Below are 22,177 nucleotides of genomic sequence, written 5' to 3'. Positions count from 1 at the left end.
ATAAGACTCTACTAGACATGACTTGTATACTCCCTAGGACAGAACTGCTATGATACCACTTTATCACGACCCAAACTGTAGGCCCGCGACGGGCACCCGATGCCTAAATCAACCGAGTACCAACGTAATGTATCATTCTTATCATACTATCATGGTAAATGAACCGTAAATGCTGTCATGAGATAACTAGAATTAAACATAAGAGAATACTCGACATGGGATGACCTAACATGATATAGAATCTTATGCATGTGACATACGGGCCTATAAGGCCGACATAATCATTTGTATACTCAAAACATAGAACGACAAGGCTATACAAGTATCCATATACATGACATCCGTCTACAAGCCTCTACGAGTACATAAATGTTATAAAGTTTGAGATATGGCCCCGTCATACCAATCAATATATGTCCAAATCATATTGACCATATAGGAAACTGAGGAGCAAGTGGAGTGCACCAACACCTTCTGCTGAGCTGATAGCCTACTAGGAGGACTCTCAACCTGTCTATCGGGACCTGCGGGCATGAAACACAGCATCCCCAGGCAAAAGGGACGTCAGTACAAATAAAGTACCGAGTATGTAAGGCATGGCAGTAGTATATAAAAGACATGAAAGAAACATGGAGTAAAGAACTCAACCTGTAATTCTGAATAGCTCTGTGAATCATGAAAAATTTATAATGTCATGCATGTGCGTATAAATGCCATACCATGCATAGGTATATGCGTACATAACATCATCAAGCCTCTGAGGGCATCCCATCATATCATCTCAGCCACTGTGGGCAAAATCATCAACGTATACCAGCTGATCAGGTGGTGGTGCGTATATAACGCCATAACATTTCCCCCATATACATATATTATACGCGTATATAACGACATCTGGTCATGGGATATACATGTATAAATGGATGCAGTGCATAATGAAATAAGTCAATAAGGTCTCTCAGAATGTCATGAGACCCCTGAACAGACGATATGATAGTAGGACATATGGGGAATCAAGAACATAGGTAACCCTAGTACTTCTAGGAATAGAATCATTCGTGAAAGTGGCGTGCTTGCTCGTTTTGTTGTATCATATGGATCATGCCAAAAGGAAAGAAGGGATAGCTTTAACATACCTTAATTCCATTAAGTCCTTAATACCTTCCAAGCAATTCTTCAAACAACTCAACTCAATCTTTGAGTAAAGGCTAAGTCCACAACTTAAATTAGTAGCTCGTTTATGTAAATTTGGGCAGCATCTCCCCTGTAACAAGAGCCTCCTCTAATACCATATACCAAAAACAATGACCAGAGAAATTCAGAAATACATAATTATCAATAACAAAATACCATATAACAACAACAAGTCACAACTACTTCACGAAGAGCGACAAGCTCCGATTTAAAACCGTATACCCCATATCACCCTTATAGACTTCTTAACTTAACTTAACAGTATCATTAACATGATAATGAATTCATTAATCAATGATTCCATCCTTATACCAGATATTTATAACAAAAAAAATAATCCACAACTCCAACTATCCTCAATTAACAACTTTATTCACTAGTTCATGTCCTGTCTATCCATTTAACTTAATCAACATTAAGATAAACTTAAGCACATGAAAGAACATAATATAATTACCTCTTAAAGCGGATTCAAGTCGAAATCCATGTTATATATAGCTTACAATAGCCCAACATACCCCAATCACTTTATACCCAAAAGGACAACTATAATAGTGTCAAACACCCCGAAAATGTTACAAAGAACGACTAATCCACCATTTCGCCATTATGTGGTGTTTATCCACACTATTTCTCCTCCACAACTCCATTAAACAGTAGAAAAATAGAAATCCCAAAAGCAACACGAAACATCCCACAAAACAGTCCACTACAAGTCAAATAACTCGAACTCACGACTTCCGATCACCGTCCCGTGAGTTCTAACTATTAGGAAACGAATTTATCAACCTTCCTTGATATTTAAAAGCTTAAATACAGAAAGTAGATATTTTCTTAACTATTAAATACATTCCAAAACTCAAACTACAAAGAAAAAGAGAGGCGATATAGCGATACTTACGTCGTAAAGATCGTTTTAATGTTATCGCTTCTTGATTTCGTGCCCGGGATGATAATCTTGTTTGAAGCCCTTGTAGAGAGCTTACGGGTAAGGTTAGGGGTGTTATTTGGTCGTGCTCTCTGGAAAAATGGAGAAAGAGACGAGATAAGGGATGGAAATCTCCCCTTTTTTTAAAAGTCAAAAAGGTGCTACTTGGCACCCTAGCATTGGTCCTTCTTCAGACGCTTATATCTTTTCATCTGGACGTCGTATGAACGAACGGTTAAGAGCATTGGAAACTAAATTCCAAGACCTTCGATTTGGTATATAATATGTCCCAAAAGACCCCATATAGCACACGAAATATATTGCTCAAAAAGCTCCATTACAAGATAAATCCTTAGTCGGTTTTTTCGTAACTTTAATCCGATTTTTCCCAAACTTTTATATTTCATATCCAAACATCATATATAGTCATATCATGACTTTAAACTCATTTAAATCATGATTAACAACTCATTTAAATCATGATTAACAAGTCTCATATTCATCTTAACTTACTTAAGATTTCGGTAAACCTTTCTTATCCTTGTAGAAGAATTTCGTCCTTTTAAAGCTTAAATTAGATAATCCTATAATGACAGTGACGTCTGAAGTATGGGGTGTAACAACATGTTCCCTTAGAAACATTTGTCCCCAAAAGATAACTCTTAAAGGCTTGCGAAAATGGGACGTAATATCATTAAATCACTTTATATACTTTCAAAAAGGATCTTATTTTCAAGCTTACATCAATTGACTTACGACGTACTTTCACGTACAAAAACATGAGGTGTAACATAAAATTATGAAAATGTTTAAGAAATATTTATAAATTACACTACAATAAATATTTTAACGTATTAACAACTTCTTTGGATGGTTGTTACCCATTGTACTGTATTGTATTGTTACTTTAAATACGATGTTTGTTTTGATTGTTACTAAAATTTTATTGTATAGTATCGTTAAATCCGTCGTTACATAACGACGAAATATGCCACTTTATGTAACGACCGATTAGCATCATTACTTAGTCTTTTTATCTCAATCTCACCCTTACATTTTCTTTATAATATTGCAAGTTTATTCTTCATATTGCTGGTGTGTGATGAAACGATGGCAAACGATACAATCTATCCAAACATTGTATTTATCAAACGATACAGTACAATACAATACAGTACGATACATTACAACCATCCAAACAAGCTGTAAATATATTTAAAACTTGTATATATATAATGCCGGGTTGATTTGATTTCGATTTATTTTTTTTTTAGTTAAAACCAAACCAAATCAATTATGATCGAGTTTTTTTTCTCAACACCAAATTAAATCAAACTATAGTCGGGTTTTTTTTCTCGATTTGATACGGTTTCTCGGTTTTGTTGTTGACGCTCCCTCCAATATTGACCATGACCCTTTCCGATCTTTTGTGGTCAATTGAGGTAGTGAAAAAGGAAAAGAAAAAGCTAAATTAGGCATTTTTTCCAGCTCGTGGCACAACTAAACTAGTCATCATCATTCATCGTCAATCGTCATCTCTACTTAGCGATTCGCCGATCACCAGTTACGACGAAGACGTAAGACTTAAGATCTGCCGCCGATTGTGGATTTGTGAGCCATTCACTGCTGCCTTCAGTTTCTGGTACTTGAAATGCATGTGTATCTATTTAGAACTAGAAAGTGAATGGGTATATTTAGGAGATTAGCTGGGTTTCTAGGGTTTTCAAAGGACGAAGGGCAGGAAGTGAGAGAAGATGTAGAAGAAGAGGATGACATAGGTGGAGGAGCTCAAAATAATAATAATGTACCTCTTCGCAAAGGATTCAGTGTCCCTGTTCAAGTTGCTGTTCCCAGAGATGTACCTGGTCCTATCCTTATTCCCTGTAATACAGGCCATGGCGGCGTTCAGGTAATTAACTGGAGAAAAAATAAACAGTGATAAGAAATGAAATTAGAAAATAGTTAGAAAAACTGGTCATTAAATTTGTCACTTAAAAATGCATCGTTACATCTAAATGAGAATCTTAAAATTGGTTTGAATTTGATTGCCATAACGTTTACTTCTTATGTTTCACTTCATGGTGTTTTTCTTTCAATTTTATCCAAATAACTGTTTTTTGGTGTGTACAAGTATTTTTCTGGCGTTATATACAATTATAAGCACATGCATATATTTCCTCCATTTGCGTCTTCTTAACTGAAATCCATGCTTTAATTGTGCCTTGTGCTTAAAGCCATCGCAACTTGGTGCTTTTCTACGGTTTCCGACAATACTACCTAGATGAAATGGCGTTTCAACCGTGATAATTTGGTGGTTGAAAACATTATCTTATAAATTCTAAATGAACGAGTGGAAGTTCAAATTACATATTCTGTTATAGAGCTAATAATCAATTTCTCTGGATACGAGGATTACTAAGAAGTAAAAAGGAGAGGATGTGATAAGAAAGAAGGTGAAATCCACCCAGTAGCTGTGCTGGTGGAAGGTAGGGTGGAAGGTAGCAGGTAAGTACTCCTTGGAATTAGTTGAGATGCGCGCAAACTGGCTCAGATACCACTGTTATCTGGAAAAAGGGAAGATGAAATCCCTTCAAAGCTATTTTGCGTCGCTCATATAAGTATTCTCTCTCATTAAATACCCCTACATATGATGTGTTGGACTTCTTGCCATTTCCGTTCTTTTAATAGCTCATGTTACTATTCTTTTGTTCTAAAAACCTATGGTGGCTAGTGGCCACCTCTTTAAGAAAATTACTATTTGGTGTTGGGGAGGATGCACTTCCAGGCCAATTTTGGGGATTTACCAACTAAATGCATGTTAAATGAGTGCATCTGGTCACCTAAAAGGCTTCTATGCTCTTTTAAGCTTTTGTAATGCATGTCCTGTAGGCAATTGGAAGTGCATACAGCCATAAACTACTAGACTCAAAGTTAGAGAGTACCACTGAATACTGTAATATGCCTACACACTCTTCTCGGAACCTGGTATTGTTTGTGGCTAGGTTTCTAAGTTCCAGGGACTTGTTGAGATAAGGAGGGGAAGTCCTCTGGAGATCTCACTCCTAGCTTGTTATTGAACAAATACTGATGACTCTGGAGATAAGGTGTCTTTCCATTAGGGGCGGCCCATCATCCCGAGTTATGAAGGCTGCAGTTGGCCCAAAGGTCGGCTCCAAACTGATTTCTCGGACATTAAAAAAAATCAGGTGTCTTTCCATTAACCTTCTGTGGTATGAGCTCTGATGTTACGTGAAAGCCAGAAAGAAGAGTTCATTCATTAATTTGTTATTTCTCATATTCTTTTAACTTCTAGGACTTCTTAGTGCTCTCTATCATACTCAAAATTCCTATATAGCCAACCTTCTTCTTCCTCTAAAACGTACTTAAGAAATAGGAAAAAGGCGTCTAGTAAAAAAATTGATTTTCTAGGTTACAGAAGACATGGGAGATTGTTTAAAAGAGGATTCACTTTTTTGGGGTTTCTTCACTTGAGGTGTAGTCAATTAACTTCTTGAGACCATGGGTCCTGCTGCAGTTTTGTTAATGCCCGTCTGTGCTTCTTTGCTGGAAACTTTGGTGGTTGTGCATTTTCTTCTCCTTGCGTTTTCAAAAACCCAAAGTTAAGCTCATAATGTTACAAATGACACGAGTATTTAAGTTTCTTTATTCAATTAGAATCATGAGTAAAGGTGCATGTTCTTGGATGGTGAAGAGTGAATGACAACTTTGTTTGACAGTCCATAATCTATATCATGATCAACTTGTTCATATAACTATGATTTCTTGACTGATGCTGAGTGCATCCTGTTTTGTGGTTTCGTTGTCTGAAATTTAGAATAACTTGTTAGTTTGTGAGGCACATGTTCAATAGTTCAAATTTTTATCCATGCTTAGGGATTGAGATGGTATGCCAAGCGTCTTAGGATAGATGAAGATGGAGATGTGGCAAACGAGTTCCTAAGTGAGATCCAGCGGGATACACCTTCTAGTACAGAAGAGAACCACAGAAAATTCCCTAGGTTTGAATTGAAGTACAGTACGAAGCCTGCGAAGGTAACAAGCCAGGCACTCTCAACTTCTGGAACAATTAAACATCGTGTGGAATATCTAGGCAGATTGGAGTGGATTTGAACTTACTCTGGGTAGTTATTGAATTTGAGATGGGGGTTTCACTAAAATGACTGCAGCTACGTAGCTTGATATTTTTGTTTTATTCTCAAGGACTAACAGTGTGTTTACATGGGGTGGTATTGATGGATTCATTTTCCTGTTGGCTCTGATTTGTGGGAAGCTGGTGCCAGGGAGTGATGAAACGTGGAACGGCACGACTGTACTCTTAAAAATTTGCAGTACACATACTATTTTACTGTCAAGAATATCATGTCTTGTTAGCTATTCACTGTATCATTGTATGTATTGAGAAATATTAGTTTGAGCATAAATTACCACATCCAACAAGCACTTTTGCAGATTTCCATTTTCCTTTTCTAACCAAAAGATTGTACGGTGTAGTGGTTTCTTTGATAGTTTGCTTATTGCAATCACATTTCTTTGATAGTTTGCTTATTGCAATCACAAAGATTGAAATCTCTTTTTGTGTTTTCAATAGCTGTAGTATGCCAATCTTACTTGCTTTGCTGTTTGAATTTATGAATGCCGAAATGCATAATACATGAATTTTAGACTCGGATAAATTAATTATGCTTCAAACAACGTTTTCTGAAAGTGGTTAGCATTGTTGGGTTTTTAATAATGTGATTCAGATTTTAAATAGCGGCAAAGGGCCAAATATACCTATGTACTTTCGAAAATGGTCTAAGAATATCCATCGTTATACTATTGGGTTATATATACCCTTCCCGTCATCATACTTTGGAACAAATATACCCTTATTTTGGATGGAGTGTCACGTGTCAGCACCAGATGAAAATGACCCTTTTTTTTTACCCGATCCGTTTTAAAAAAACCATCACCTGACCTGTTTTAAAATTCAGTTTTTTAAAGCATATATTTTGTAAAAACTGAAATTTCTTTTTGTAAAAACTGAAGAAAAAAAAAAGAATTTGCAAAATATATATTTTTAAGTCTTTTCAGTTTTTTTAAAGTATTGTTTTTGTAAAAACTGAAAAAAAAAATATTTTTTTTAAAATGCTTTAAAAACTGAAAAATATATATTCTGTAAAAACTGAAAAAAAGGAATTTGCAAAATATATATTTTTCAGTTTTTTCAGTTTTTTAAAGTATTGTTTTTGTAAAAACTGAAACAAAAAAAAAGATTTTGCAAAATATTTTTATTTTTTTAAAACTAATACATATGTAGTCCACTACTTTAGGAGAGTCTTTTTTTTCCAGTTTTTTTAAAAAAATATTTTTTTCTTCAGTTTTTACAAAAAAAATACTTTTAAAAAAAAAGACTTAAAAATATATATTTTGCAAATTTCTTTTTTTTTTTCCAGTTTTTACAGAATATATATTTTTCAGATTTTAAAGTATTTTTTTAAAAAATAATTTTTTTCCAATTTTTACAAAAACAATACTTTAAAAAAACTGAAAAGACTTAAAATATATATTTTGCAAATTCCTTTTTTTTTTTCCAGTTTTTACAAAAACAAAATTCAATTTTTACAAAATATATGCTTTAAAAAAACTGAATTTTAAAACGGGTCGGGGTGGGTTTTTTAAAACGGATCGGGTAAAAAAGAAATGGGTAGTTTTCATCTGGTGCTGACACATGGCAATCCATCCAAAATAAGGGTATATTTGTTCCAAAGTATGACGGAAAAGGTATATATAGCCCAATAGTATAATGAGAGGTATTTTTAGACAATTTTCAAAAGTATAGGGGTATATTTGGTCCTTCGCAGTTTAAATAAATAGTTATTTCATGAAGTAACATACTTTCAAGAAAAAACACGTCAGTATGCTCGTGTATCTTTGTGAATACTTGCATAATGAAGAAGTCGGAAACAGTTCATCGCCTGTGGGCTTGATCTCATCTCTCCTCTTGTTTTGAAAGTTTAGTACTATTGTGTACAAGACCCTGGAAGGAATTCACCGTCTATGGCTCACTGGGCACTGGCGATTACATTTAAAAACACATTATCAAGAATCTTTTTTTCAAAATATAAATGGAAGTGTCTAATCTCGAGTTAGCATCTCTGAGGGGACTAAAAGATTGTTGAGTTAAAGACTATTTTCTGGAGTGCACATTAAGACACTTAAAGAAGGTCAATATCTACTCTGTGCTACAATAATTTGCAGATGCTAAGGTAAATATTACTCAATGCTTCTTGGTTAGAGTTGCTTTTGTGAGTGAAAACTGAACTCAGGAAAATATACCGTCGGTTAAGGAAATAGGGGCTGTGTTGAAGAGGAAACTCAATTTTGCTTCTCCTTGCACTACAGCACTTGCAAAGTTTTAAGGAAAAACAGATGAGAGAAAAAAAATAACCTAAGTATAATCCCCACCAGTACATATGAACACTTAAACAGAAGTATTGCATCAGTTTGCAGATTATGAAAATCAATAGCAATGCATGAATTCAGTATTTCAGATGAAAAATTTCTCACTGAAAAGCTAATTACTTGAACAATATCAAAGCATGATTTTATGACTGGCAGATTACAAGACGAAGGGGCTATTTTGAACATACAGAGGAAGCATTACAAGTAATATCAGATGCAATAAGACGAAGGGGCTATTTTAAACATACACGCAGCGCATTACAAGTAATATCAGATGTAATAAGTTTTAGGGAACAATCTACAAGTATTTTCAATATCCCTATCCTGATAAAAGTAGGAAGCTTATGCAGCATCTTTTGTTAGATCCTCCTAGGGCATGTACAAAATCCGCCTAGATAGTGGTAACTTTGTGACTGAAGATGAAATACAAGAAAAATCAGCCAATGAGTTTTACAAAAGTAAATAACAAAAGAAACAATGGCAAAAACATGGTGATTAAAGCATTTGCTCACCTCGACAAGCACTACCTTCAGCAGAACTCAGGAAAAGTGAACAACAGAAGGTCATGCCCAGAGTAGCGTAACTATGAGAAACATCATAAAAGCCAAACCAAAGCAAAACCCAGCAATAACCATGAAAGCCTGGATTACAAAGTCACATGGTTAATTGCAAAAAGCTTGTTACATTGACGATGCTGGAAAAATTCATAATTCACTTACTTTCCCTTGTGATTCAAAATTCATCTTGGTTGTAAACCATGATAATCCTCTGTCCACAAAAGGAGCGAGAGCTAAAGCCCTACGGAGAATCAACATGTGTCTAGATTTCAAATTCTCACAGATAAGATACATACCATGCAGAAGAGCTAAAATGTTTTTGCAGAGCTAACTTTTTAAGACTGAACCTCATACCGGAGAGAATCTAACAAAGAAATAAATTCTGTAAAAGCCCAAAAATTAAAATAAAATTTCAGGAAATCCCATTTTATGTAATAACGACCCGTACACATGGTGAGAATGTGTGCATTGGGTGACAGAAATAGTTTAATCACTCTGGAAAAATACAACCAGATCAGTTCTATCTGAAACGTGATCCATTATTTCCTCCTTTATTCTCGTTTCCTTGGGAAAATCTAAAAGGAAGGAAGAAAGATGTATAAACTAAGCATGTCCAGAAATGCAAAAAGTATGTGAAAGTACATGAAGCAGACACATACTATTCACTCCTAGAAACATTGATGATAAGGGTGGACTCACAGCTCATAATTCCAAATTTTCTCATATTAAATAAGCTGTAGAAATCAGAAAAGTTCTCTCATGACAGAAAATTCATTTTTGTTATGTCTGTTAAATGAATTCTACATGAACAGGAACCTATCTTGTGCATGCTGTAATATTGGTGCTTTTATCAGATGCAAAATGTCAGCTTAAGAGGCTGATCCAAGTTGTAGGATCATACGCAAACTGTCCTCTTCTTTGTCTACACTCGATTACTTCCTTTTATATGCATGTTCACTTCTTATATGATATGCTGGTTTCATCGTTTGTCTCTAAAGACATACATAGAATGAAAACATATTCAATTAATCAAACTAAAAGACAGTAAACAGATTTGTTTTATCTGAACTAGAAATAATGAAATAGACGATTCCAACAGAAACTTTTGCAGTTTGAAGGCTCTCACACTAACTCCAAACAAAGGCAAGGGACCAAGGACACATAGTACTCTATTCTGACGCTAACATGTACATCGTTAGATTCTCACCCTCCTGCTCTGACAAGCTTCGTAACTTGGCTACCAGCCCATACCATGGCCATTACTTTGAGAAACCTGCTGATGAACCGGAACAACTTAAATTTCTCCAAAGAAGCCAAACATAGATCTATCTACTGGAAAGGAAAAGAACTCATTAAGTTACAGTTACCGTTCAACTGCAGCAAGGTAACCCATTCTTCCAGGTGATGGAGCAACATAAAACCTAGAAACAAACAAAAGTTGATGAGATTGAAATGGACAAACCATATGATACAGTGTAACAGAGCATCTTTATCATGTCTGAATAGTCAGACAGATAGATGTGATTCTGGTCTTTCAAACAAATTTTATTATTATGAGAGACTAGCTGTGGATAGGAGTAAAACATTGTATGTTTTCTCCCCCTCGCCACCGCTTGGTAATATTACTCTTATACCTACCCCTGAAACTTCGTTGAAGTAATGCCTCTGGACAGAAATCGATTTTCACATTGGATAGCAGCAGGCATTGCACATTTGATATGTAAACTATGGCAGCTCGAAGAGAGGAGGCACAGTTTTTATTGATACCCTGAAATTTAATCACTGAAGTCTTGTCTGTCACCATTTTCAAATGTTTACCTTAGGCCTTGCATGCAAAGGCAACCAACCAAACTTTTTTTGGTGTGTTTGTGTGTGTGTGTATGTCTTTGAATGCATGTATGTATAAACAAATCAATGATCTAGTTTCTCATGCATAAATTTGCATAGGAATCCAAAGGATCAATTAACTGAGATTTTTTAAAAATCAGAGATTTCTCTTAGAAATGAAATGAACTTCTTTGTATATTATCTTTCCACGAATGAGTTGACGGAAAATGAACATACGCTTCCTTTGAAAGTACAATGAGATCTTTTCATGAGAGGAAGAAAATCTGAAACTTCTCTAGTAAAGATTAAATATTCCTCATGCGCAATCTTTATTGACAGAACTACTTTTCCTCTCCAGCCATGTCCACAAGAACTCACTAGAAAATCGATAGAACAAAAATGTTCATGTTTTTTGCACAACAAAATCTTTTTTATTCTATTTTAATGTTGTTTACCTATGAAATTGAAAGATGGATTTCTCCACAGGGTACAATTGAGGTGTGTAAGAATCTCCAAAGTCAGGCTTATAAGTTATCTAAGGACCGAATAGCTGATGGAAATAGAGTATCGCTGGTCAACTATGCTATTAAATATCGGAATTAGAAGTACAAATAATTACTGGTCCTGTTGTTCACATCACATGACATACCACACGATAAGAAAGGTAGTAAGATAGTATGCAGTATTCAGTAGTCCATATGATAATACTCCTGCAACGCCATATCTTCTCAATCTTGTCAGAATACTGAAATGCAGCAAGGGAAAAGAATTAGATCTCAAAATTAGGTGTTCCATAAAACTGGATATTGCAACTTTCACCTCAGCATAAGAAAGATGTGAAGGGAAACCTAATTCATCCTTTCATTCCACGAGAAAAATTAAACATATACCAAGACCATATTAGAATTTTCTGTCAATAAAGAGAAAGAGAAGAGGCAAAAGATGTTAAGAAAACTTGAAAATGCGGCCCCTATCATCAATTTAAAAACACATGAACCAATAGGTAATAAAAGATATTACTACAGTCCAGAAATAGATCATGAAAGACGTTACCAGGAGAAATAGCACTTCTGGCATAGTTTGATACAACATATAGCATAAGTCAAAGGTTTTATGGTTTTTTTTGGTGGTGTCATTTTTTAGAAGAGATGTATGTTTGGTATCATGTCTTTCAAAAGTGGAGATTTAGGAGAATTCCAATAACATTGTTCCACCAGAATTATATAGTCACGACTTATGGTATCCTCCGATTGAACCTATGTTTGTATGACATTCCACTTTATAAAACATTTGTTCAATATGTGAAAGAGGTAATTGTTAATGAGCCATAGCAAACAATATTTCTGCTAACTAACGGAGGAGAAAATACCAAATGGCACAATATTCTTACACATATTGAACTCTCAATAGTCAAAATAAAGAAGAGTCGAACATGGAAAGCTGTATAGATAGCAATATCAAGCATGTCTCAACTTTTCCACGCATTGTTGGTCAAAGCAGTGCAAGAAGTGGCACTTACTTGTTTGATGTGAGTGATTCTGTTTGACTAATTTCATGGTTTCCTGCAGTACCTAACAAGACATAAAAGCATACCCAATTATAAGGTTCGGCTGGTATGGAAAACAATATTCATTAACTGTTACAAGGTCATCAAATACATACTTTACTTTTTAGGGAAATACCTTTCTGATCTAGAGGACTATTTTGAAATTCTGGTGACTCGTAAACCTTGACTTGCACAACAGTAGAGAGGTTAGCTACGAGATAAATCACCACATCATGAAACATAGAAGTAGTACCAAGCTTAGGGACTTCATAAGGATAAGATTGGGGAAACATTAAAGAAAGACGAACGAAGACATATTTGATATTCCAAACAGGGGTACTGTGTAAGTTTGACACATAAAATGCATGACATGATCATCCGCAATACCATGTATTATTAGTCCTAAAGTGCATGCATTCCTTAATATGACAACCAATAACAACTACGCCAAAATCCAAAACTAGTTAAGTCTGCTACATGAATCCCCTATATCCATTCCACTTCCTTTTTGGCTCGGTTCCGTCAACTCAATAATTGTTTTTTTAGGAAACATACCAGTTTTCAATGAATCCAGCAAGACCGATCGAACCAAATAGTGGAGTTCTAGCTACAACGTAGATTGGTGCTTAAAGGACTGAAAGACCTATGCAACTCATGGAATAAAGCTGGGAAGGGGGCTTGAAGAGTCAAGCTTGTCCGGGATCGAAAAATGAAGCAAGCAAGAGGGATCAAAGCTATTGGAAATGCAAATGCACCCCATCTCTAATGCAATTGCATCAGGTATTTCCTAAGGTAACATGAAGCTAGTGAGTTCATTTGCGCCTACGCCAACTTTATTATGTGCAGTCACATGACTGAGCCATAATGATCCAGTGGCTTCCGGAACCAAATGTATGAAGAGTGAATGCAACTCCCTTAGATGCGTTAGCATCTCTTCTCCAAAGCTGAAACATGGACAAGGTTGTATTTTGAGCCTAGTCTTAGACACTCAATGCTTTGTATTAGTTCTCAATGGGCCTAACACCTAAACACTACAGTATAGAGTCAGATTTCATTTTGAATAGTCAACTTTTGATGAATTGAGGAGTTTCCAAGTTTATCTTAAAAATCCTCTTGTGACATTGTCCTCTATCTCTCCCTGTTGAATCGTAACTTGGATTAATTGAGATGACTAAGTATGAGTTCCATTATTTAGGTTCCTATCTAAGATTGTGTTTGAGATTAAGTTTAAGAGTTGGATTACCTCAGTCTAACGCTCATGGTTGTTAACAACAACAATAACAAGAATCCCAGTGTAATCCCACAAGTGGGGTCTGGGGAGGGTAGTGTGTACGCAGACCTTACCCCTACCTTTAAGAAGGCAGAGAGGCTGTTTCCGATAGACCTTCAGCTCAGGAAAGATAAAAAGGAAGGAGCAACAACACCAACAGACCAATCAGAAAACCGAAGCGAAAGAAACAACAAGTAATAACAGAAATCTAAGAAAAAGAAAATACAAGACTAACACTAAGTAATGCACTAAAACTACTGATGAGAGCAAGGACAATGCTCGCCCACCTAACAGGTGTTGATTATTTGTATTATCAGGGCAAGGCTGCCAACAATGCTTGGATTTGTGCAAAATTTCATCCTTTAGTTAATATCCGTTTTATCCTTAGGTTCTACATCTGTGCTCATTCAGTAATTCTCCAAATTAGTGAAACCAAATAATTGTAAATAATTTACTCTCAAGTGTAGGCACTCTAGTCCAAGGAATTCGAGAAACGCTAATCAAATCAATCAATCAAGAATAGACTCCTCAACTTCAATAGTACGATGTGTGATCAATCAATCAACTACGCCTTAAACCCAAATCAGTTAGGGTTGGTTATATAGATCCTCTATATCCATTCCAGTCTATTCAGGTAATAGCATTGCTGTAAAATGAATCACGTTAGAACTCATCTCTACCGAGAGATTACTCACATTAGAACTCATCTCTACCGAGAGATTACTACTTCCCCTTCACTAATACATTACCTCATTAGTTGGGCACAACAATGTAGTAGAAAATAGATCAGCTGTATCTCTCTGCTCTGAAAAAGACCAGCTAACAATTGAACTAACAACTACATGAAAATGATTGTATAAAAGAAAAAGAATTACCAATTGAATTTCTTTCAAAATGTACAAATTTAGTACAATATAGTGATACTTAGCACCCACGGATTTAAATCCTAAATCGACAGAAGGCAATGCACAGCAATATTTTAAGATACAAGATGAAGTCAGCGAATAAATTAACAAAAAACAAAAGGAAAAGAGAAGAGGCAGTTACACTATTATCTGCATTAATAGAACAGCGACGTAGCAGATGCCTCGAAGTTAACTGCTTTTGCGGTAGGTACAAGTGACGAGTACACAGCACGCTGGAATTGTTAACCTTCAAATTTATATGAAATTAAACAAAACAATCTGTCATATATCAACTAGTACGTCTTAATCTAAAATTCTTAAATTCAAATTATTTTTTTATTCAGGTAGAGGAACCACCATACTTAGCCAAACTCACATAGGTAGAATTAAGGGAAAAAAAATTGGTTAATTTTTGTATGAAGAATTGAGAGCAGAAAGGGCTTACGTGGCGATGGAGAAGGAGAGGTAATGAAGATGAAGAGAGTGTAATGGTAAGAGAGGAAGAAGACATGAATGGGAATTTAGAAAACAAAGGGAGCAAATTATAAACCGCTATTCTGTTAAAATGCCAAAGAGGATTGAAAAGAAGATGGAGACTTCTCGTTTCAAGATGGTTAAAGAGGGAAAATAATGGGGATGTTTACCCAAACCAACTCTTAATAAAAGTCGCTCAAATCTTTTGGTGTAAACAGCAAAAACGGGGAACTTGTTAAAGGAATACCGGTAGAAGTCTTTTATTAATTTTCCTTTTCTTTTCGGTTACTTTTAATTTGAAAAATAAATGTTCATAACAAAGGGAGAACGGAATTAGAAACTGTGGGAATAGAACTAACATGATTATGTGAAAAATTCCTATGAATACCATCGGACGATAATCTTTGATAGTTCATAAAATTCCTTTCGAATCACAATAATCATGCTTAACCTATTTAATTCTTTTTCTTATTAACTAGTGCAGTTGGTCGCGCTTCGCGCGATTAGAGTACTTCATTAAATTTGAATAATTATCATTTTATAAATATTTGAATATTAAAAATGACCAAAATGTACAAATGTATAATTTTGCACGCACTTAATTCTCTGGTTTTGTACACGTCTTTACATACATATTCGTTCATAGAAGTGTATATATATTTTATTTTATTTTCTTAAAAAATATTCTTTAATTTCTCCTATATCCTTTTCAGTTTAATTTTTAAAATTAAATCTTTTAGATTTATATCAGTTTTATATGGTTACTTGTTTTATTCTAATTAGTTTTCTAAATTATATAGTTAAAGTATAGAAGATAAATAAACCTACAGTATTACATAAACAAAGTAGGAAAGAAAATGAAAAAGAAAAGGGAAAGAGCTACGTCTCATAAGGTAAAAAGAAAGGAAACAAAAAATCCAATAGAATATAGAATTGCATCGCAGAGAATAAATTAATGAATCTTCTAATGTCTCAAAACTACAATTAATAATAAAAATGGAACCCTCTACTGGTAGTACTAATAGCTAGGGGCGGACCCTGAATATATTCAAGAGTTCATTAAGATATGGTAAACATTAGATGATGGTAGTCTATAATATATATATATATATATATATATATATATATATATATATTATTTTTAACCCGTTATTAGACTATAAATTTTCCTTTAAATTCTTCAGTTTTAAAATTTTATGATTTACTCAAAAGATAAGTTAATACAATAACATTCTAACAATTTTGAAGCACCATAAATATAAATAAAATAAGAATTAAAATTAACAGAGAATTTACTTGATCAATAAATAAATAAACACACAACTTAATAAAATAGTAAATAAATTTTAAAAGAGCTAATTGCAAAAAAGAAGAAGTGAAAAAATACAATTTTATAACGTATGAAAGTACTCAAGTAATATAATCGACACTAAATAAATTTCACACAAACATAACTTTTAAAAGCTAAGTGTTATTTACAAACAATAAATAATATAATCTAAACAGATAACAATTAAAACTAACTTCTATATGACAATGGCAAATAATAAAATTCAAAACGAAAAATAATCTAACATTTTTAACATATTAGTAGATTAAACTAATTTAACAATAGTCACAATAGTCAGATGTCAAACAAGTAGGCCGGTCCCGGGCCTAAACGGGCTAAGTGGGCCGGTCCAAACGGTCCCGGGTCGGTCCCAAATTAAACGGGCCCGGGCCTAAAAGGGTTTTTTGTAGAGACCGGCCCGGGACGGGAACCGTTTGGTCCCGGGCTAAACGGACTAAGTGGGCCCAACATATATTTAAAAAAAAAAATTAAATAGATATTAAAGACAAAAGAATGTTAAAAAAAATATCTAAGGCAATGCTTTGTAAATTTTATTATAGAATTGTGACCTAAATTTTATTTAACATCCTAAATTTTAATATTCAATATTTAATATCGAATATATATAGTATATAAGATGTATATATAGTATATATATATATATATATAGAAGCTATTGATGATTTTGTAACAAAAAATAAAATAATGATAGGGTATTTATAGTTGAAAATAGGGAAAAAGTGTAATTATAAAAAGTTTGGGATTAAAACAAAGTTGGGGGGTTAAATGGCTATTTTATAAATAGCCAACGGCTATTTTTGACAGCCCAACGGCTATATTTTAAAAAAAAATATAGCAAAAAAAAATTAAAAAAAATAGCCGTTGGGACCGTTTGGCCCGCTAAGGGACCGGGCCGATCCCGGACCCTTGCGGGCTAAATGGTCCCGGGCCTGACGGACCCAAATCATAGGACCGGCCCACGAGACCGTTTGGCCCGTGGTCCCAGGCCTGGACCGGCCCACTTGCCACGTCAAAGTGAGTAGCCGGTTACAGTTGTACTGTGCAAACATGTGCATTCCTCGTGATTTCAGAAATTTAAAATATAGGGAAGAGTCTGAACATAGCATATAATCGAATCCACGTTCTATATCTTAAAATGACCTCACTTGACCATCGAGCTAACATTCCTCGTCGGTCCAAGTAGATTCATTTTATTTACATATTTGTTTATGAGTATAATTTATACGTATAAATAATAATAAAAATTGGCAAAGCAAGTTCAATTGAACCAACCTGATACAACGTGGGTCTGCCCCGGCTATTAGCACAACTATGAAAAATAAAGCAGCTTGTTTGATTAAATGACACCAAACACAAAAAGAAAAAGAGTTTTATGTAAAATATAAGGAATTGTCAGACTCTCTTTCCTTTTTCTTGAATAAACAATCTGAATAATTGTTAGTATAAAAAACTCTATTTGATAATTTGTCCATTTTGATCATAATCACAAAGAATAATTACACATACTGATTCTTCTATTTTTTATTTATGAATGTCGAATGAAATATGGGACGCCTATTTCAAAGATACACTTGTAGATTCTTTTTTTTCTGATTCACTGCACAAACAAATATAAAGAAATAGGAAATTTTACCAATTTTTTGTCAAATTATATATCCCAATCTTATTTTAAACGTCTGTTTCACACATATACTACAAATGTATAAATGAATCTACTAATTAAAGAGATTCTTTTGGTTTACTTCCTTTTTCTTTTCTCTATTTTCTTTATTCTCTCTCCTCCATTTATTCAACAAAATTGATTAACTTGGAATATACAAAGACGTGAAATTAAAGGAGAAAAAACTAAAACATGTAGATATTTGAACTTTCTTACATAAAACAAATGACGGGAAAACCCAAAATTAGAGGGAAAAGATAAATTCATGGGCATGCATGTAATGGAAATGGGATAATCATTCATTGTTTAGAAAGTTGTTGTTAATGTCGTAAAACATAAGGGGGTTTTGTGTTAAAAGTTATCAACAAACAATATTTAATGATTGTCTAATAAAAGCATGGTTGACTTACAAAAATTACATAAAAAATAGGAGAGACATAAAGAAAAAAAAAGTTACTAACCGTTCATCTAATTCTTCTAGCCTGAAAATGGATGGACGTTCTTTGCCAGGCTAACAATTATTTCGTCCATGAAAGCGAACGTGCTCCCAAGAAACGACCACACGTGACTTGGCGGAGACGCCTTATACAAGTATGTGCCACCGTCCTCATGGTATTAAACGGCGTTATATTAGAACCAAGCATATTACATACGATTTCTTGTGGTGGCACTGGTTCTGAATTTACATACTCCTCCTGGAAAATTTCATATTTCATTGCCACAAAATCACAAATCCTGTTAATACTATGAACGTCGGTATCTCACGAGAGAATTATTGGAATAGTTATGATGGGATAATGGAGTTTAAGGCACGCAACTGTTTGATTCCTTTTTATTAGTCTGAACAGGTGCAATCATGTAGAGAGGTGACTTTTGGGCTTTCTAAAATATCACATAAATTAAAAAAGGTGATTAAAGTAAAAGAAATTGAGGTAAAAGATAAATAGAAATTCTAGTTGGAGAGAGTGCCATATCACCTCTCTTATGTCCTTCAATTATATATATATAGATTTTGAATTGGGTTGGCCATGAATATTCGAGTAAAACTTATTACCTAATTGACATTAGTGAAATTTTCATACAATACGTCTCAGTTCAATTCTCATTGTTCTTTAGCATCAGAAACGAATCTACTTATATACGTGGTTTCACGTGAATCCATCCTATTACTTCTCTAAATCTAGTATATTAGTGAACTTAATTCTAATAAATAATAATAAAAATGTTCTTGTGAACCCAATAACCACCAAGTAATGTGGTGCACTTGTAAATAATTTTTTTATAGTCACGGATTTTGGGTTGTGATAAGTAAATTTTTATATTATTAGTATAGTCACCGATGGTGGAATGGAGAGGTGCAAGAAAAAGTGAAGACCAAGAAAGCAGCGTATCTGAAGCTAGTGGATTGTGTAGACGAGGAGGAGAGAAGAGTGAATAAGGAGCAATATAAGTTAGCTAAGAAGGAGGCGAAATTAGTAGTTACAGCGATCAAGACGGCAGCTTTTGGTCGTTTGTATGAAGAACTCGAGGGCCGAGGCGCAAATAAGAGGTTGTTCAGGTTAGCCAAGGTGAGAGAAAGGAAGACCCGTGACTTGGACCAAGTGAAGTGTATCAAGGACGAAGAAGGTAGAATTTTGTTGGATGGGGGGCTTATCCGTAGGAGATGGCAGACCTACTTCTATAGTCTCTTGAACGAGCAGGGGGGACATGAACATTGTACTAGGTAATTTGGAACTCTCCAGGAGTCATTGCGACTTTGGGTATTGTAGGCAGATTAGAATTGAGGAGGTTGAGGGGGCTATGCATAAAATAAGCAGGGGCAAAGCGACCGGGCCGGATGAAATCCCGATGGAGTTTTTGAAGAGTGCGGGCAACGCGGGCTTGGAGTAGCTCACTAGTTTTTTTTATGTCATTTTTAGAATAAAGAAGATGCCCGAAGAGTGGAGGTGGAGCACGATGGTTCCTTTATACAAGAGCAATGGTGATATCCAGAATTGCAATAACTATCGGGGTATCAAGTTGCTTAACCATGAAAATCTGGGAGAAAGTGATGGAGCTAAGGGTGAGGAGGAGTATGTCTATTTCCGAGAACCAATTCGGGTTTATGCCAGGGCGTTCGACTACGAAGGTCATTCACCTTGTTAGGAGTTTGATGGAGCAGTATAAGGAGAGGAAAAGAGACTTGCATATAGTGTTCATCGACTTAAAAAAGACATACTATAAAGTCCCGATGGTATTTTTGTGGAGGTGTTTGAAGTCTAAAGGTGTACATGTTGCCTATATTAGGGTAATTAAGGACATGTATGATGAAGCAAAGACCCGAGTGAGGATGGTGGGAGGGGATTCAGACCATTTTCCGGTCATGATGGGGTTGCACCATGGGTCGACACTCAACCCTTTTTTGTTTGCCCTGATGATGGACGTTCTGACGTGCCACATCCAAGGGGAGGTGCCGTAGTGCATGTTATTTGCAAATGATATTGTATTGATTGACGAGACACAAGGCGGTGTGAACGCGAGGTTAGAGGTGTGGAGATAGACCCTAGAGTCTAAAGGTTTCAAGCTGAGTAGGACCAAGACAGAATACTTGGAGTGTAAGTTCAGTGTTGAGACATAGGGAGGGGAAGGGGAGGTGAGGCTGGACTCGCAAGTCATCCCTAGGAGAGGAAATTTTAAGTACCTTGGGTCTATTATTCAGGGGGATGGGGATATTGATGAAGATGTCACACATCGTATTGGAGCGGGATTGATGAAATGGAGACTCGCTTCTGGTATTTCGTGTGACAAGAAGGTGCCACCAAAACTTAAAGGTAAGTTATACATAGTGGTGGTCAGACCGACTATATTGTATGTGGCTGAGTGTTTGCATGTCAAGATAGTCCATGTACAGAAGATGAAGGTAGCAGAGATAAGGATGTTGAGATGGATGTGCGGGCACACTAAGTTAGATAGGATTAAGAATGAGGTTATGTCACGACCCAAATCGATGGGCTGTGACGAGTGCCCGAGTTTTACCTATCCTAAGCATTCGTCTAAGATATAAACATTAAATAAGTGTAGGTCATGCATAAAGTCTGAAAATAAACTACTAATTCATATGAACAACCTGCGTGAGAAAACATGCCCAAAAATATATATATACATATATATATATATATATATATATATATATATATATATATATATATATATATATATACGGTAGGGTTAGCCGACAAGGCCACATACTATCTAACTATACATGACTATCTATGGACCTTTATTAGAGTGTACAACTGTATAAAGGACAGGACTGGGCCCCGTTGTACCCATATATGTATGCAAACACATCGTACCAAAACTCAAAGCAGCTCCGGATCAAATGGAGCACACCAACTCTCGCTGATCAAGGATCCTAAGAAGGGAGACCGTCAACCTGTCTACCTGCACCTGCGGGCATGAAACGCAGCGTTCCCCAGGCAAAAAAAGATGTCAGTACGAATAATGTACTGAGTATGTATATAATAATGTAGTATGATGTATATATAAGTTATCTATGTGGTATACATATACATACATATATATACATATACATATATATATATATATATATATATATATATATATATATATATATATAAGATGTGAGTACATATATATATATATATATATATATATATATATATATATGTATATGTATATATATATATATATATATATATGTATATATATATGCCCAAAAACATATATATACATATACATACATATATATATATATATATATATATATATATATATATATATATATATATATATATATATATATACGGTAGGGTTAGCCGACAAGGCCACATACTATCTAACTATACATGACTATCTATGGACCTTTATTAGAGTGTACAACTGTATAAAGGACAGGACTGGGCCCCGTTGTACCCATATATGTATGCAAACACATCGTACCAAAACTCAAAGCAGCTCCGGATCAAATGGAGCACACCAACTCTCGCTGATCAAGGAT

General features: G+C 34.9%; 3 protein-coding genes across 6 annotated transcripts; 2 read left to right on the top strand and 1 right to left on the bottom strand.

The window, feature by feature from the left end:
- Positions 1-3,572: 3,572 nt before the first annotated feature.
- On the top strand, positions 3,573-6,711 carry LOC107812367 (uncharacterized). The gene is made up of 2 exons (XM_016637435.2): positions 3,573-4,031; positions 6,017-6,711. Exons 1-2 carry the CDS (start codon positions 3,807-3,809, stop codon positions 6,251-6,253), a joined length of 462 nt encoding a protein of 153 aa, XP_016492921.1. The 5' UTR covers positions 3,573-3,806; the 3' UTR covers positions 6,254-6,711.
- A 1,959-nt stretch (positions 6,712-8,670) lies between these two features.
- LOC107812366 (uncharacterized) lies at positions 8,671-15,409 on the bottom strand. Of its 4 annotated transcripts, none has more exons than XM_075244495.1 (10): positions 15,069-15,409; positions 14,835-14,939; positions 12,654-12,699; positions 12,491-12,542; positions 11,621-11,716; positions 10,512-10,565; positions 10,352-10,420; positions 9,307-9,385; positions 9,100-9,228; positions 8,671-9,000 (listed from the first exon to the last, which is right to left on the bottom strand). In XM_075244495.1, the coding sequence occupies exons 1-9, from the start codon at positions 15,201-15,203 to the stop codon at positions 9,151-9,153; spliced, it is 714 nt and encodes a 237-aa protein (XP_075100596.1). In that variant the 5' UTR covers positions 15,204-15,409; the 3' UTR covers positions 8,671-9,000; positions 9,100-9,150. The 4 variants fall into 4 exon arrangements, with proteins under 4 accessions (XP_075100596.1, XP_075100597.1, XP_016492917.1 ...); XM_075244496.1 differs by having other exon boundaries at positions 10,352-10,417; positions 15,069-15,406; XM_016637431.2 differs by having other exon boundaries at positions 15,138-15,404.
- Positions 15,258-20,322, top strand: LOC107812363 (uncharacterized). The gene is made up of 3 exons (XM_075242731.1): positions 15,258-15,305; positions 19,506-19,900; positions 20,097-20,322. Exons 1-3 carry the CDS (start codon positions 15,258-15,260, stop codon positions 20,320-20,322), a joined length of 669 nt encoding a protein of 222 aa, XP_075098832.1.
- The last annotated feature ends 1,855 nt before the right edge of the window (positions 20,323-22,177 follow it).

The sequence above is a fragment of the Nicotiana tabacum genome, chromosome 22 (genome assembly GCF_000715075.1).
Source record: "Nicotiana tabacum cultivar K326 chromosome 22, ASM71507v2, whole genome shotgun sequence".
NCBI classification, from domain to species: domain Eukaryota; kingdom Viridiplantae; phylum Streptophyta; class Magnoliopsida; order Solanales; family Solanaceae; genus Nicotiana; species Nicotiana tabacum.
Note: the sequence above shows the minus strand (reverse complement) of the source record. Positions and strands in the feature narration are given on the sequence as shown.

What these genes read in the sequence shown, in the direction of transcription:
- LOC107812367 (XM_016637435.2), top strand. Translation starts at nt 3,807, where the DNA reads ATGGGTATATTTAGGAGATTAGCTGGGTTTCTAGGGTTTTCAAAGGAC. An exon ending in CAGGCCATGGCGGCGTTCAG is followed by an intron (nt 4,032 to 6,016) that starts GTAATTAACTGG and finishes ATCCATGCTTAG; the next exon opens with GGATTGAGATGGTATGCCAA.
- LOC107812366 (XM_075244495.1), bottom strand. Translation starts at nt 15,203, where the DNA reads ATGTCTTCTTCCTCTCTTACCATTACACTCTCTTCATCTTCATTACCT. An exon ending in TAGTCCTCTAGATCAGAAAG is followed by an intron (nt 12,543 to 12,653) that starts GTATTTCCCTAA and finishes ATGTCTTGTTAG; the next exon opens with GTACTGCAGGAAACCATGAA. An exon ending in ACTACCTTTCTTATCGTGTG is followed by an intron (nt 10,566 to 11,620) that starts GTATGTCATGTG and finishes GTTTGTTTCTAG; the next exon opens with GTTTTATGTTGCTCCATCAC.
- LOC107812363 (XM_075242731.1), top strand. Translation starts at nt 15,258, where the DNA reads ATGCCAAAGAGGATTGAAAAGAAGATGGAGACTTCTCGTTTCAAGATG. An exon ending in AGACTTCTCGTTTCAAGATG is followed by an intron (nt 15,306 to 19,505) that starts GTTAAAGAGGGA and finishes TTATATTATTAG; the next exon opens with TATAGTCACCGATGGTGGAA. An exon ending in GGACATGAACATTGTACTAG is followed by an intron (nt 19,901 to 20,096) that starts GTAATTTGGAAC and finishes TGTCATTTTTAG; the next exon opens with AATAAAGAAGATGCCCGAAG.